Raw genomic sequence first — 17,990 nt, 5'->3', positions numbered from 1 at the left:
GTTAGATTTAACACCACGGGTGTTAAATCTAACACCGATCAAACTTCAATAAAGGACAACACCCACAGGTGTTAAAAATGCACTGTGATGGTGTTGAAAAGTGTTCACCTGACACTTCGTGGTGTTAATTTGACACTGTACCTGGTGTTATTCTGACACTGTACTGGTGTTAATTCAATGGTTTAACACTCGTCCAGCTTCAATAAGAGACCACACCAGCTGATGTGACTTTGGTGTAAATTTATTTTCACATTTTTTTCAAAAATCTAGTATTTTAATGTAAAATTCTTGATCGTCTTGTTTAAATTAAAAATCAACAAGAAGTGCAGTTACTAAGAAACTCTTCAAAAAACAGTTTAAAATTTGGAAATGACACCCGGAGGTGCTAATTTAACACCATAAATGAGCACCGAAAATTTAACACCAGCTTGATGTTCACTATTTAACACCGGACTTTTTGCAGTGTATTATCTTTTTTTGTGTGACTAGTATGTTTGTAAATGTCATTGATTGTATATTGTGTATTGTGTGATTGTATGTATTCAGGTCCTCATGAAGAACAGCACCTGTCTACTCATCCCTGTTGAGATGAAACTGAATAGATAGATAAATGAAAAAAAAAAAACAAATTGTCCAAAGGTCTAAAACATACAACTGGGGCCCGTTGCATAAAAGTTACCATTATGGTAACTTTTAACTTTGCCATTCAATGGTAACTACCATGGCAACAATACTCAACAGCCAATCAAAATCAAGAATGCCATGGAAGTTACCATTAGATGGCAAAGTTACCACAATGGTAACTTTTATGCAACGGCCCCCTGGAGTTTCTCCTAATACATTGTATAAGTATATGGTGTGCATATAAATACAACGAGATTGATTGACCACAACCTTATTGTAAACTTGAAGTAGAGCTCCCTTAAACATGCCGAGTGATAAGAAAAAACTTTTAACAAAGTATGCGCCGCTCTTATCAAGAGCAGCTGAAAACAAACATTTTTTCATAAACAAGTAATAATGTAATGACTTTGTTTCGTTTTGTATTGTTTTTTTTTCTGCTTGATTTTTTTGTGTTTGCTTTTTTTAAACATGAATCTTTAAGGAACGATATAATCCGCCGGGCATCCTCACAAAGCCCTCAGGAAGAGAGAGAGAGAGAGAGAGAGAGAGAGAGAGAGAGAGGAGGGGAGGAGGAGGGAGAGGGAGGGAGGAAGAGAGATTGGAGAAGGAAAAGATATTGAAACAAAGGTAATAAGAGAAAAGAAAAAAAAAACAAATTGTCACCATTTTCGATCACATTATCGTGGTACATAAGGTTGCAAAATATTTCGATCTTTATGTTCTTTGTATTGATATAACGGGTAACAGCATAGGATAAACTAGTTTGTATTTTCCTGGCAGCCTGTGCTTATGCGACCACTGAATCTTGGCAAAATACTTAATGAGAACGACGAAAATAGATATTTGACCATCGTATTGTATGATATCCATTGTTCATTTTTAGCTTTAAAAAATGTCTTGAATCTTGAAGTTGGCACGAAGCTAAGTTATCTCGGTCGATCACTGCTGATTGAGCAGGAAGTAGGGAAGACGGAATCCCTGGCTCCAATTACCGGGCAAGCTCTCCGAGCGATGTCCTGGGTTATTCACTCTCCTTGCCGCTGACCATTAGATAGGCATGCTACAGTGCATCTAACTTTATCCGTATCGTATCCTTTAGCCTGCCGTGTTTCATACATGTTCTGTGTTTCGCATCTTTGTCATAGCTTGATCATCTTGCATGGCTTGCACATGTATAATAGTTTGCAAGGTTATATGTACGCTCTAAAGACGTTTATACATTGTACTTCATTATACATTAATTATCCTATTTATGAAGACATTCATCATGTTTGAAATGTAATGAACATAAAAAACAACATGATCAAACAAAACAGAACAAGACTTACAACGAGTAACGATGATTTTGCGTCCGAAATGTGGACAGTGTCGTTTAAAAGACAACACACTGCGTCACCCTATAAGGAAAATGGCGTTCTCGCGCACAGGTTTCATTATATTCAAGTTGAGAAGAACGAAAATGATGACTATGAATGTCCCCATTTGTGTAACACATTAACATGATAACATTAGTTTGAATTATAAAATGGGTTCAAGAATGTAACCAATTGGAAGCGCTGAAATGAGTCATGACCGTGTGCGTGCATTAATTTCTCACTAACATGCACGGCCTGACGTCATTATGTTTACACTAGCAGTGCGCACTCCATCAGTTGTTGTTACAAGTGCGTCGCGCGCTACTGTACGCGCTGTCAATCCTGTAAACAACTTCTAGTTCGGGCTGCCGGCCGGCCTTTCTTGTGCATAATATGTGATGTGGCGTACGTATACTCCTATACGTACAGTACTTATATGTGCGGAATTTCCGAGTGCGACGTGCGTAAATGTTTGGGACGAACATCTTCGGACATCTTGACTCTTGAGCGAGTGCTACATGTAGCTGACTGGTATTGACCCACAGAGGTACGTGAAAAATGCTGTTAGTTTTCGACCCATTTTATAAAACAAATGATGCACATGATTATTTCGTGGCAAACGCACTCTATCCTGTGCATCATTTGTATACTAACAAAAAAAAAAATAGCGTTGCTCTGCATACTCACGATAAAAACAGAAACAAATAAGGAAACCAATCAGAGAGTCGAACAGGGGCAAATTCAAGTGACCAAATTCGAGCGCTGAAATACTTAAAGAACACAAGTTACACAATTCAATTCAATTTTCAATTCAATTCAATCAATCACAGTTTATTTCCATTCAACGAAAATCAAAAGCCATAGTATAAATTTCCAATCAACAAAAATCAAAACATAGTACAAAGTATACATGTCATGAAATGATATTGTTCAAACATTTGCAAAAGATTCATGTAATATCCGAGATAAATTACATGTATATAACAACATATGTTTATATATATATAATGACACAATGTCAAGAATGCGTCGCACCACATGGAAGTATTACAGATTAAGACGTTTTCTCTCCCCGGTGGCCCCGAAATACACATGAATTCCTTTGACAGGTGCAACACCTGAGCTTTGACTGTTTGAGTCATCCACCTGGTACGCCCACGGCATCACCCTGACAACGGCTTTGTAAAACGATCATAGATATGCATAATAGGCCTTGCAACGTCTATGATGGGCGAAAAAACAACAACAACAGCAACAAACAAGGTTCAGCATGGAATACAAAGATTATACTACGCACTAATACTTAAGCTTTAAAGCTTTATTTAAGCTTCATCAATTTCGCAAAATTCTTCCTATGTTCATTTTTATTCGACCGACTTCATACTGCTTAGTTTCCTCCACCATTCAATCTCTTATGATAAACTCAAATATAACACTGCAGTTGAATCATGATTATCGTCAAGATGTGATATTATAGTAGGAAACCTATTTCTCATACGACGTCACAATAACATGTTTTAAAACAAGTAAAACGTTCTTCCCTCTGCTGTTACGAGTATGTGTATGTTTGAACTTATCGTGTGACCTACATTATCTTTTATCTTGTTGCTTCCAACTTTCAAGGATATGTGCATAATCGTCCTAATTGATTTTTCCGCTTGTTCCATTCGTTCCTATAACGTACCTATTCTGGTCTCATTTCTGTTGTTGTTCTTCGTCATTTTTTTTTTTTTTGTTCCATGTTCAGTATTCCTCATTACCTAATACAAAATTACATAAAGAGCAGGTGTCCTTTGAATGCCATGGCACTGGTCAGATCAAAATGGCAATAGTATGTTCGTTGGGACCTGAGAATATACAGCCTTGTACAGGAACACGTTTGTGCTTTGTTTTGTTCTTTTTTACTTCTATTTCTTGTATCAACCTCCTACAGGATTAGATAATATGTAAGCGTTCAGTAATCATTTCATTTAAAGTGTTATGAAAAAAAAAATATCGGAGAGTGTCTTGTCACGTACTTTGAACATTTAAATGTTTGAATTTATGTAATGTCTATGAAAAACAACAACAAAGAAACAAAACAAAATGAGTGGCTTATCAAGAAAAGCGTAGCCTATGTAAGTTTCACTGATGTCCAGCGAATGACCATTGCAAATGCTGTACGATCACAACAATTAGGATAATTAACCCACCCCTTCTTTGAATTCAATAACACCCGTATAATGGTCTGAAGCCCTGTCCTGTTGACCAATGGGAACAGTGATTTAAATTTTTTTCCAGATATGATATTTAGTAGACATAGAAAAATCTGTTGTACCACAGAACATCCTATCATACAATTTTCGCGATAAAGCTTGAATATAAGGAGATATCTGTATTTTTCTAAATAAACCTTAACTGTAGACGGTTTAGTCTGGAAACATTTTTATTATAACTATTTTTCACATTTTGTGTATCTAACAATACTTAACATCGATTTTACCGATTCAGATTTTTACAGTGGTTGTTTCTATCCCCAACTCACATTCTAGAACTATTTTAAAGCACTAATTAATGCTTGGTTTTTGTTTCATCTGCACATGGTAAATTATGCCTTTAATAAAGATGAAGTTCCTTGGGGAAAGAACAACTACAATGAAAATGATGATGATAATAATAATAATAATGATAATAATAATAATAACATCAATAATGATAATAATAGTAATAATAACGATAATAATATCAACATACAAAAAAAAAAAACAACAACAAAAACGATATCCACCTTACTCGGCGACCAGCTTGGTTTATAGTTTTGATGTTGTCAGTGACACACACTCCTCTGACGTCAACAGACGTCCATGGATTAAACTGAGTGGATACACTATACCTTAGAGTCTCTGGCAAGGTAGATTACTTTTAAACCCGAGTCTAGTTTTTTTTTTTTTTTTTTTTTTTGAGAATCGATCGGGAAACAGACACATCAGATACACCCCCAAAACAAACAATGCCGAAATAAAGAATTAAGAACCAATCAAAATGGAAGTAAACAAATTAATAAACAAGCATTGCAAACTTCGCCTTTCTTTCAAACTCGTATCATTTACGTTGTTAAATATAGGTTTTCCCGGCCAATTTCGCACTTTTGTCAGTCCATTTGATAAAAAGTTCATTCAATTTAGCAAAAGCCCTCGTTATCACACGGTCTGTCTTTCAAAATTGCAACTTGTGCGTTCAATTTAGCATTTCGATCAATGAAATTTGCACACGTGGCTTTCGAATTCGTAAAAAAAGGGCATTTAAATTGGCCGGTTCTCCACGTTCAGGGTTTTTGAGTCATTCAATTTGGCGAATGGGCAGTCAAATTCCAAACATTTTCATTCAAATTTACGTCATGCTAGTTCTTTTTTGAAAAGGTGAGAACATTTTAAAGTGTATTTCTATGTGAGTTTCTGTTTCATCCACATAGGCTGCTGTTAAGCAGTAAAAGTATCATAATTTATCTTTGACCCTACATAACTCGAGTTTGTTGTTCGGTAACGCCCCTTTCTGTCATATACATGGCGGATTGTCATTATAGACCTACATGTATCAGTACTACAGATTAACTTCATCTTCTTACAGTCATGACAGCGCAAGTTAGATAATGACGTATATCTCAGGAAGACAGAGAAAGAATTATAGTAACATTTTAGCATCATAACCTTGACTTCCTTGAACTGGCCGACACACCCGGAATAAAGCGCTCATCGGCCAGATAAGTTGTGGCCACATGATGTACTATCCACATCTGTATTCTTCGGACTGGTAGACTCAATAAGCGTATTGGAAAAAAAAAAATGTTGCCAAAATCTCTAAAATGAATACGAAGATATGAAATGTAATAATGGTTAAAAAACTATGATGAAAGAAACTAAAGAAAGAACCAAAGCTTAAACATGTGTGCTAAATAGGCTGCAGAAGATGTTAAATTGGATTCCAAAAATTGAATTCGAATGAACGAGCGCAGCATATAACGTGATCACGTGACTATATCATTCTATATTGAATGAGTGAATAACGAAATGGTGCTTGTCTTACGAATTTCAGTTGAAAAAGTGTTAATTAGAATGAGGTTAAAGGTAATTTGAATGCTCCAAACTGAATTTGAATGACGAGATCATAAAATTGAAATACCTGAACATGTCATCTACGCTAATTTTTGCTAAATTGAATGCAGCAATAAGATTTTGGACTGACAAAAGTGCAAAATTGGCCGGGAAAACCTATAATAATGAAGTCTGAGAGAAAATTTGCTTCGATATCAACAACTGATGCGAGAGTCAGTAGTTTCATTTTCCCATTTACACACATGAAACAGCAATGAGAAGGAGAAATTGATTTAATTGCTCTTTATATTATCATATAGGCCTATACCGTGCATCACAAAACGAACAAAAAGCCGCACCCCTTGATTTTACGTGAGGACTCAAAAAAAAGGTGAAACGGGTCAACCAAGTCAATATTGGGTTTTTCATATTTCTGAAAGAGTTACCCTTCTTCTACATTATTCTTAAGTTTGGGATCATAAAATGAATGGAAAAGTGCATTTTCAGTAGTTTTTCTACTCTTTTTTTTTGTAGAGTAGTGAGATCAGGTATGTCGTAGCGGCCCTTTTCATTTTTGATATCCCTTATGTGCACTCTTCAGTTTCAAGTCTAGTAACTTTTTTAAGAGATAAGGCTACTGCTTTGAAAGTTGGCATTATCATGGACAGAATGTGTTAATAGAACATCTTTAATTTCAGGTTATTCTGATAATCTCTTCATTGTTGTTGCTCCGGTGGTTAACACCCAGGCTCTTTTTGTCCTGTTCATCGCACAGGTAGCACGGTTTGGTGAAGATTTAGCGCTTGAATAGACCCAGCACTTCAGAGCCTCTTTTCTCGGTTCACACTTTTCCAGAGTATGTGCTTTCTTTCAAATATTAAGATAGGTTAGGAGAGTCCATTTCAATTGAGTTATTCATCATTTTAAAGCTTAGAGTCTGCTCTTCCACAATCTGTCCTTAACTAAAGATCCGTGTTTGGCAACTTTTTGTTGGTTTTGTGATGCAGGGTATTATGCGTGTGTGTGTGTGTGTGTGTGTGTGTGTGTGTGTGTGTATGGGTGTGGATGAGTGTGTATGTATTATTTTATCCTGCGATCTCATAGTATCTTTCCTGTTCTGTTATTTGTTCAAATGTGCCTAGCCGAGGATATTTAAACGTGTGGGAATTAGAAAGATCAACCGTTCAGATAGAACAGTTTTGGCTTTGCTTGAAATATAGGCGTTATACCATGACAATACAGGAGCTTTAAGAGACATTGACTCGAGCCCACAGTTAATATAGGCTGCATGTTGCAGTGATGGAGTCTGTTACTCGCCTACGGAGCCCGCTCTCCGAGGATGCGTGACTTATTGGGCGGTTTCCTGAACTTGTCCTCTGTTTATCCCGCTCCCTATAAGACATGCGCTCTAAACCTGGCTGGATTAACGCGGACTAACATTTCTGACATTCCACCGTTTGTACGTTGCGCTGGAAAAAAAAAAAATAATGTCACTCTGAAAATAATTCGTTTATATCATCGAGTCACGAAAAAAACCAACATGTATTAGTTGAATGTTTTGATAATGATCCTCCGGCTTGTAGTTAATGACTGACGCATGCATCATCCCCACCCAAAATGTATCTAAAAAAATGATTTTAAGCCGTGATTTATGTCACTTTTTTGTTTTGTTTTGTTTTAGTATCTGGAGAGAAAAAACTATTGATAAAAGTAAACATCATCACAATCACCATTAAAAAAGCACCATAAGCGTGATTATGTAATAATGCTAAGGATTAGAGTTATAGAGTATCGATTATGATAATCTACTGTAGGTATTCCGGTTAGAATAAAGCGAAGAAGCTAGCAAATAACAACAGAGGAACAGGTACACCACTTATCAGTTAGTTGAGGCAAAATAATTGGGCTAAATAAAGAAGAACAAACACAACGTGATAGCCGCACTTCCAATGCATAAATGCCATTGTACTTGAATTAGGAGCAACTGGAGTTTTATCTACACAGACACTTTTTTTATAAGAAAACCCGTCTATGATGTGGAGAGGGGGAGGGGGGGAGGAGCGAATATTGGAAAGGTATTTGAATTATTTTCAGTATTTTTTTTTTTACGTATAAACTATAAAGTTATTTTGAACAATGATAGCCATCGATGTAGATTAAGAGAACTCTGAAGGTCTATAAAAAGAGACGCAATATTTTGTCTCCAACTCACTTCCCCTTATCCAGGACACTACGCGAGGCTGGCCACGCCTCCCAACACCACGGGGGGACTGGCTCGCATCATGACCCCACCCTTGCAGCTCACCGCGGGAAACGCCGAGGTGACGTTCTTCTATCACATGTTCGACCCGGTCCCCAGCGACTTCAAGGGCACCATCAACGTCTACGGCTGCAACCGGGACCTGGTCTGGAGCAGGTCCATCAACCTGGGGAACTTTTGGGTCAAAGCGACCATCAAGATCTCCTGCGATGAGCCATTTAGGGTAAGTTGTGATACCCCCCCCCCCCCCCCAAAAAAAAAAAAAAAAAAAAATCCTTGTTTTACCCCAACCCCCGCTTTCTCTCCACTTTAAACATATTCGAAAATGAGGAAGATCGTCTAAGTCAAATATACCTTTCATGTGATGTATACTTAATTTCTGAAATAATTTAGATTTATTAATTAAACTATGATATATTGACCACCATGTTCTATGTTAGGAGTACTTTATCGTACATCAAAAATGGAAATCATAGCATGATATCCAGCATGATATAAAACGACATATTTTATAATTTCATTTTGTTCATATTTCATGAATTTTTTTTCCCATTTAGAAATGCGAAAATGAATTGAAATTGAGATTGAAAGTGATTTATGCACTTAAAAAAAGCATGTGTAATTTTGTTTAATGTGAGACTGTGTATGCATGTTTTACGATAAAATGTAATGAAAACAACACGAAAAAATATCATTAACAAAACACAAAAATACACGATGAACAGATAATTATGTAAACTTTGGCAGTTATGATGATACAGTGCGTCAAATCCTGTAGCCAAGAGCTTACAAAGGAAAAATTAGAAAAGAATATAATCTAACAAAACCGTATGATAGTTGTCGATAAATTGGCAGTTATTACAGGCTTCACGATACAACGTACTGTGACAGAGAGCGCTGTACGTCTCTTATATTCGATACAGTGTATCAAATTGAGGACTGCACATAATTTTCCCTAACACCACACTCTCATATTTAACATATTAGGGAATAACCTACTTCTATCTTTATGTATTATAGAATAATTTGGCCGTGAGAAAAATAGTTTGGCCGAATTTGGCCGTACAATAGATTGAGTTTGCCATACATGCCAGTGGCGATGTGGCAACCCTGATCGCAGCAGCGAGCTGTAAAATCCATGCAAAAATTTATTAAAGGGGATGGCCAGTAACTGATCAGTGGGAATCAGCGGGAATGCTGGGGGATGATTGTTCCAATCCTTGTGGGATTCATTTAAGAGTACATTATTTATCTATTGTTGTGTGAAAATTATTTGCTTCAGAGTGGTCTCATATTCAAGTAATGTGCAGTTTAATGTTTCCAGGTTAGCATGCCTGTACAGTGACGGGGCATTAAACTGCACATTACTTGAATATGAGACTATTCTGAAGCAAATCATTTTCACACAACAATAGATATATAATGTACTCTCAAATGAATCCCACAAGGATTGGAACAATCATCCCCCAGCATTCCCACTGATTCCCACTGATCAGTTACTAGCCATCCCCTTTAAGCACTGAGCTGGAGTTATTCTCTTCTATTCTGGATGAGGAAAGCACAAAAAAAAAAAAAAACCAAACAAATAAAGTTACATACTCGCAAATTTTAGTGACCTTACATTTTTTTTTTCTAGCGGCCAGAGGGCCACCGGGCCAGTGATATGTGAAGGCTCGTAGTGTATAATGAATTATAACTTTACAGAGGTGAACAGCCATGCTTTGATTTGTTTTGATTTGTTTGTGTTTCTTTCTTTTTCTCTGAGATCTCATATCCATCTATTTCTTCATCATTACCATAGTAGTTTCCTTTATGCATTTCTTTATTCCATCTCATTACTGTATGATGATAACTTTAAATATGACATAATAATTCCCGTGTATTTTATTCCCCTGTTACGCAAAAAGAATACAAGACGCAATGCATAATAATGATTTGTGAGTGATGACATAATTATACGTGAAAGCAAGAGGTATTGAGCAAAAGGGTGAAGATAAAGGTACGAGTTTTCTTCAGCTTTTCTGCCCTCATAATTTTACGTATTTGCTAAAAAACAAAAACAAAATAGAGAATGGTGGGGTCTGCTTCCTTGTATGTGTTTGTTTATCTATCTGTAATATTCGGTCATGTTTACTGTTTGAAAGTGTGGAAGACGTGACAAATATCTTGTTTATGTATGAACGTTTTGCGCCCACGCATATTTGTAACGAGCCGCCTGTCATCGACAAGCGATAGATAAGTCTCGAACATGCTAAGCTCCTGATTAGCACACTTACCTTGTATCAATCAACACAAACTTGTCATACTATTTCTATTTTCTAAATAAAATGATCAAGCATAAAAAAGAATAGAGTACGGGCAAAATAACGACTCGATGGTCATCTTTGCCCCATTGCCTGTTCGTGACGCCATCAGTGCTCTATTTGACAACATAATCTAGACTTTCCTGTAAAAATTCACATAATAATTGGCAATAATGTTCGACATATTGCCAGCTTAGAGCGAGCGGTGAAAGGAAAAAATTTGTAAACAAGGCTGGAATAGTAATGAATGAAACTATAGCAAGATCGGACGCGTTGCTATCTTTAGAATCGCTCTTCGGAAGATGAAAATAGAATTGATTATTGACCATCTGCAGGTAAGGAGTGGCTTGCGATATTCATAGAATCCGTTTCTGTTCGCTGGGGGCCTCTCTACCTTTCAATCTCGTCTTTTTCGCCTCTCCCAGTGGGGTTGAAGTTCATCGTTTTGGCCATTCGCTGACAGTTGATCATGTAACACGTCCCCCCTAGAAAAGAAAAAAAAAAGTCCTTGCCCGGATCTTCCGCTAGACAGCGCATGTAGAGTTTACCTGGACAGCAAATGGAGGTTCTTTGATGGACAGGTACATTTTTACGGATTTTGTCATACATGCCCTGCCAGCTACAGCAGGCCCTTTGAATTCACTCGCTCAGTTTGACTGTGAAAGACAGCAGGGTTTAGTCGCTTTCAGAAGTTTGTCGAAGAAAAGGGATCCCTATAGGATTACATACACGGTGAGTCTCGCATCTTATGTGTGCAGGTTTGTTCGTTGCCGAGGAGGTGTTTTGTGTGATCGAGTAATGCACCGTTTCGAATGCATTACACTAAAGATTATACGCCGGTTTCGAGGGGAGATATAAAATTATAGATTCATCAGAGTTTCAGTTTCGCCGAGACTGAAACTTTGGTGAAGTATGACGTCTCGTTGGAACAAACTTGGATGAGGGTTATAGTTCGGCAGTTCGGAGTGCATAAATTGGTCTATAGGGTAGGGTTTAACATGATGATATAGCGTCTATCATTTCGTGTAGAAAAGCTGAGGGTATTATTTACCCCCTTTAAAAGAATGCTTCATTATAGAACCCAGCCGTGCACTATATACCAACATCAAACGATTGTTCTTTGCACATTCAACCAATAACAATGGCATGACGAATACATCATTTGTTACAGGTATACTGTGTTTACTGCACGATATCGCAAGCCACTGGCCTATTCCCCCATGCAATGTTGGGGAAACTCGACTTCTATATGCTGTAAGCGCGTGGGAAATAATTTAGTATACCCCACTTCGACAAGAAAACGATAGATAAATCTGTGGAGGGATCAAATGCGGAAATTAGCTATTATGACATTAAACAAAATATATCCTCCATCAGTTAAAACATTCACTTTCACGTGATTTATAAGATGAAATCTATTAAGTATTTTACGCTTTAAACTGTTTAGATTCCTTTTTTTTTCAAAATTTCAAATATCCATCAATACATTTTTTTAAAAACTATAATAATTTATGCCATCTTCGACTTTCTCGGTTGTGTGTGCAGAGTAGACTAATAGAGGTGACTACACTTACGAACATCAACACAGTCATAATTATGCTGAAGCAAACTAATGATAATTATAAAAGGCATTTTTTTTCTTCTATTTCTCCTTCCTCGAGAAAGTTTTAGTAGATGGATATCAATTGATATAATTACTAGATTACTATACAGGTGATGGTTTAGTTACGGGTTCCTGGTTTTGATTGTGTTCTATAGAGTAAACTCTCATAAATCAATACGACTTTATATCCTACCTTAAATCGATTTCCGACCTAAAAGCGTCGTCAGACACTAAAGTACTTACAAGGATTATATTACTCATAAAGGCTAGTCGTGCGCATCCTCCTCAATCCCACCCCTCGCCCTCCCCCCTCCCCTCCCTCCCGTAATTATGTACAGTCCCCTCGACATAATGCTCCCAAAGGGAGTGCATTAATGTCAATGAAGAGGGATCCTAGACTCCTAATCACACAAGCCACCTGTTAAGATGATACCGCGTTCCACTGCGTTACCTATACATTCTTAGTCTACACTTGACCGTGTTCTTACTGAGATAGAATAGATGGTAGCATGTCGATCTCATGTGAAATCATATTGTGCATTCATGTCATGATAAGTTTGGACGTTCATTTTTGTTATTTTTGCTGATGCGTTGTTTTCTATTAGTCTAGTGTGAACAGGACCCACTGTTGCTGAACGAACAGTGCTCAGATCACTGACATAGCTGCCCTGTCTACATTTAGATAAGGCTGAATAACAATAATAATTGTATTATTCATTGTTTTATTGCTGGTACGTTTTGCTGACAGTACATAGTGTAAAGGCATCGAAGAAAAATCTATCTTGTTAACAACTTATATTCATAAAATGTTACTAACAATGTGCTTGTACAATGATAACACAGGAACCAATGAATCAAATCAAATCAAATCAAATCAAATCAAATCCAATGATATTAAAAAATGATGAAAATAATAACAATTATAATGATAATGATAATGATAATACATTTGTTTCCTTTTGTCTAATGTACTGGATTTCATTACCTAGAGTTGGGCACGCCGTCCGTCCGTGATCCCTACACCTATACCCTCGTTCTCATGAAAACAACGGTCTACACTCCTAAACGTTTGTTTACCTATCTGTTCTTCATATGCGTTGGAAAGAAGTGTGATTTCTAGGGTAAATAGACTCAAAATACGTAAGATGTAGAGATTATAGATTGGTAAAATGTGGTACGTGAGGAAAAAATATATGGTTCTCCGTCTTTTGAAAATAAGAAAAGAAAAAAAATAAAGCAAACACTTTAAAGCGAAATAGAGCGCAGGTTGAGCGTGATACAGTGCATTTCCCGCCTGAAATCCCCATGTAGTTCGTATAGGCCCCCTATCAATGCAGTATGAACCTGTTCTAGGATTGTACCTATGATATCACAGGCAATTGTTCGGGTGTTTTGTCATAATTTATCCTTTTATTACAAATTGCTTTCACCGACAGACAGTGTGACAGCAGGTCGCTCTCATATTGAGCAGATTCTATTTTTGCTCAGATGACGTTTGAATCAAAGTGAATCACTATGGATGTATGAAAAATGTGTTATTCAGATTTCTCCACAAGGAGACTGAGACATAGACAGAAACAGAGGCAGACAGACGGACAGACAGACGGGCAGACAGAGTGAGACATACAGACCGACAGAGAACGTTGTAAGGTCAAGTGTGTAAAAACTCTTCTCTCTGACTAACTCATGCACGACTTTGACGCGCTAACGATGACTAAGACAAGTTTTCCCGCTGACTGGGGGAGGCAAATCGCTCGGATGAAAGATCCCTGAGTTCGGTATTTGAATTCGGGGCTGCAACCCTCGCCGAGATTCCCACATAAAACAGTTTACGTACTATCTACACAAACTCGTGGATAATATTCGTTATTCCAAAGTTCCGATGTTGGTCAATCCGAAAATGAACTTAGGTTTGTTATTCAGAAGGTTTGTTATTCCGAAAGTTCCTACACTTGGATGTTTGTTAATCCGAACTTTTGTGGCGTTGATTCTCAAGGTTCGTTATTCCGAAAAATTATACCACTTAATCGACATTACCTTTCTCTCTTTTATCCTTTATTCCAGATAATGTTTTAAAACCTTTAATACCGGAATATGATATGAATCCTAGCTATCAGACAACCTGACAACCTAAAAGCTCACCCGAGGCTTGCTAGATATGGCGATGATTATTGCATGCAAAATGCATTTCAGGTATTGACATGCGTTGAGTATGTGACGCGGATGGAATAGAGTTTGCTAATTGTTACTGTTACAGTTGTAGTTGTTCCGAAGGTTTATTATTCCGAAAATGAAAATAGTTCGTTATTCCGGAGGCTCATTATTCCGATGATTCGTTATTCCGAAGGTCCGTAAATCTGAAAATGAAGGGAAAAAGGGGGGGGGGGTGGGGGTTGGCAATTCTCCCTATCGCTTATAGTTCTTCGAATCTGAACGCATGTGGCGCTCTAATTTTTTTACCTTTGATTCTTGGGATATAACTTCCGGTTATGAACGCGCGATGTGTAAAATGTACGCTTTTATGGACATTGAACGCCGATTTAGGTAGGGCCTACTGGTATTCACAGTTCATATCAAATTCTGTATTATAATCTGTCGAATAATAGAGTTATCTTCTAATCTGTAACTTTACATTTCATGACAGGGATTCTTCTGCGAAGTGGTCCAATACTGGGCCGATGATGCAAAGCAACGAAATTATGGAAAATATCCATAGATGAAGGACTTGACGTGGGTAAACCGCAAAACCGGAAGTGTACGTCCCAAGAGCGATCGATCAGATATCGGCATCGCGAGGTGATATCGCTTGATATCGGCTATATGCGATAGGGAGAATTCCGAAGGTTCCTTTATCCGAAAACGAATAAGGTTCGTTATTTTGAGGGCTCATTGATACACGCATTCTTTTCATTTTCGGATGAACGAACCTTCGAAATAACAAACCTTATTTCATTGCCGGATTGACGAACATCTACAGTGTAGTTATAGGGAATATGTGTGATTCGGAATCATGAACCTTCCGAATAACGAACCTCATTTCATTTTCAAGTGGAAGAGAGAAAGAAAAAAAAATGCAAACGATAATTACTAATAGCTTGTGGAAAGAAATCACTTGTGTCATCAAACCATCCAAACATTCCTTTACCCGTCCTGTATGCGCCTTTTTTTATATATATCATGACGGCGGTAAAAATGTCATTAAGCACGTAAAGGGATGTGGCAGAATCCTGTAGGAATAATGTTATCCTGATCCATTGCTAAAAATAATGGGAGGATTTATGCCAAAAAATAAAACGGCACCTGTCTTTCCCCAAAGCTTACGTGTGAAACAAGACAAAAATGGAAGTTACTCACGAACCTCCCTTGTACCTGCCTTGTAGCTGGTCTGTTCCAAAAGGCGCTAGTACATACTTCATGGCTGAATCACCGTCTCAAGTCAGCTACAGTGATCAAAAAGTCATTCACCCCGTTTATGCCCTGGAGTAACCTCCATGATGTTCGTCCAGGTGTTGTAAAATCTACACGTGTCCTTGGATATTTTGGAAGAGTCACTCGAACAAACGGACCTGGACACAAAAGAGGTCGTCCTTCCTGTCCACCTGTTCTTAAAGATACAACACCTGTTCGCGTGTGATTCCTTATAGACTCACGTTTGTCCTGAATGTACAGAACAGTAAACAGTTGTAGCATTTCACTTCTGCACAACGATATGCATACGTGTACCATTAGTCCATGGGCCAGGCCAGATATTGGTACCACCTGAGGTGGCAAAACCTTTTTGGTGTAACTTTGTTTGTCGAACATAATGCTTATTAAGCTATGATAGCATTTCCAAATGAGTAGCTTAGTCATAATAAATGAATTCTTAACCAATTTGGTCTCGTTGATATATCCCTATACTTCTGAATCGAGACTAAACGCTATACAAGGAAGAGCACACTCTTCTGTATGTTCACAGGTGTTCTGTTGTATAAAACGCAGTGCGCTTAGTCTTTATTCAAGGCAGCGAAGGGAATATCCAAAGGTTATGATGTCCACAGCGCTTAGTCTTTATTAAAGACGGCGAATGGAATATCCAAAGCTTATGATACAGTGTATATCCCTTTATCTAAAAACAACAACAACAACAACAACAACAACAACAAAAAGCAATTCTTCGTGAATTTTACCGTATTTTTCAATTATTTATCATTTTCCGGTGAAAACGCTTCGGTGAAAACGCTAATACCACGCCAATGTCGCTTTATTTCCATCCAACAATGAAATATAATGCAAAAACAATGTACCGGTACACTACACTACATTATAATAAATAATATTGTAAATGAACAGAGTGATTTCTGTTTAAAACTGATGTATTTGTTGAGAGGGTAGTATGAAAACAATATAAATAATCCCTTTTATTAGGAACTTTAGATATGATAACGGTACATTGTTCTAGATAAAGACTATATAAGCGCACCGCGTGAGAGCTGTGGACATCATAGCCCTTTTGATATTCCCTTCGCTGCCTTGAATAAAGGCTAAGCGCACCCCGTTTACAACAGAACACCTGTGAACATACAGAATACAGTGCTCTTCTTTGTATAGCGGTTGTTTCGATTCAGAAGTATAGGGATATAAAAACGAGACCAAATTGGTTAAAAATTCATTTATTATGACTAAGCTACTCATTTGGAAATGCTATCATAGCTTAATAAGCATATCTATGTCCGACAAACAAAATGACACCAAAAAGGTTTTGCCACCTCAGATGGTACCAACAACCCATTTTTCGGGTCTTGGCCCATGGACTACATATTCATAAAATCAATGAATACTCAGTTCGAACATCACGACCTCTTTTAGAAAAAAAAATACCGGTTTACATCAGATATTGTTCTATTCTTGCTACGCTGATAAGCCTATAACGTCATTTGTTTTTGTCTTCATATTCTTCGTCAATCCTCTAGGTAATATTTGAAGGTATCATCGGAGCAAAGGACAGTGATTTAGCCATCGATGACGTGGACGTCACCGACAGATTCAATATCAGTGAGTAATAATACACTTAACATTGGATGGACAGTTGGAATGGTACATAATCATTTTCATTTACATCTTTTTTAAGGTTGCTTGCCTGATACACTTGTGCTAAATATCGGGTTACTTTATATACACATCTGCATGCTGGTGGTCACAATGACAAACTGGATCTTCTTTTCTTTAATCGTTTGATAATTAGCAGTGGCAGTGTTTTTGTTTGTTTATAAAGCTGTGAATTGATAAAGTGATGCCGTGAGAATTCATTTCTTTTTTAATCATGAAACATTGGTCGATAGGTAAGCCTTCACATTCGATATTAAATGGACGCCCCATAAATCTTAGGGTTCCAAGTTAATTGTGCGCGTCCTGTAGACAACCTTGACCACTGTCGCAAAATATTCATATTCTCCGATGCCTTTCGTAAGGATAAAAGTTAAAACAAGCGACAGGTGACCAGAGAACCATACGAGTTTTCTTCTTTTTTTTTCTGTCATTTGTGTTATCGTGCATTGTTTCGTTCATTTTTTTTTTATTCGTCTTTTTTTTTGAATGGCCACTTAAAGGAATGGCGTCACCATCTGTTTACATTTCGCTGATTTATTTCAACGAAACGTAACCCTGTAATGATTAGATTAGAAAGCCGCAAACCCGGTTTTAACTGAATTCTTCTGTTCAAAAGCACGACAAGAGAAAAGAGAAAGTTGTGTGTCTCGCCCCCATAGACACTCACGAAAACGTTAGGAAGCTGAA

General features: G+C 37.4%; 1 protein-coding gene across 1 annotated transcript in view; it reads left to right on the top strand.

The window, feature by feature from the left end:
* The window catches only part of LOC139709211 (uncharacterized), an 84,964-nt gene that overhangs the window by 58,079 nt on the left and 8,895 nt on the right, over positions 1-17,990 (top strand). Inside the window, exons 4-5 of the mRNA XM_071621161.1 lie at positions 8,276-8,532; positions 17,168-17,249. Coding sequence (XP_071477262.1) covers positions 8,276-8,532; positions 17,168-17,249 — 339 coding nt within the window. The remainder of the gene's footprint in view (positions 1-8,275; positions 8,533-17,167; positions 17,250-17,990) is intronic.

Source organism: Diadema antillarum, unplaced genomic scaffold (assembly GCF_040938485.1).
Source record: "Diadema antillarum isolate AM-2024a unplaced genomic scaffold, OU_Dant_1.0 seq00001413_RagTag, whole genome shotgun sequence".
NCBI lineage: Eukaryota > Metazoa > Echinodermata > Echinoidea > Diadematoida > Diadematidae > Diadema > Diadema antillarum.
Note: the sequence above shows the minus strand (reverse complement) of the source record. Positions and strands in the feature narration are given on the sequence as shown.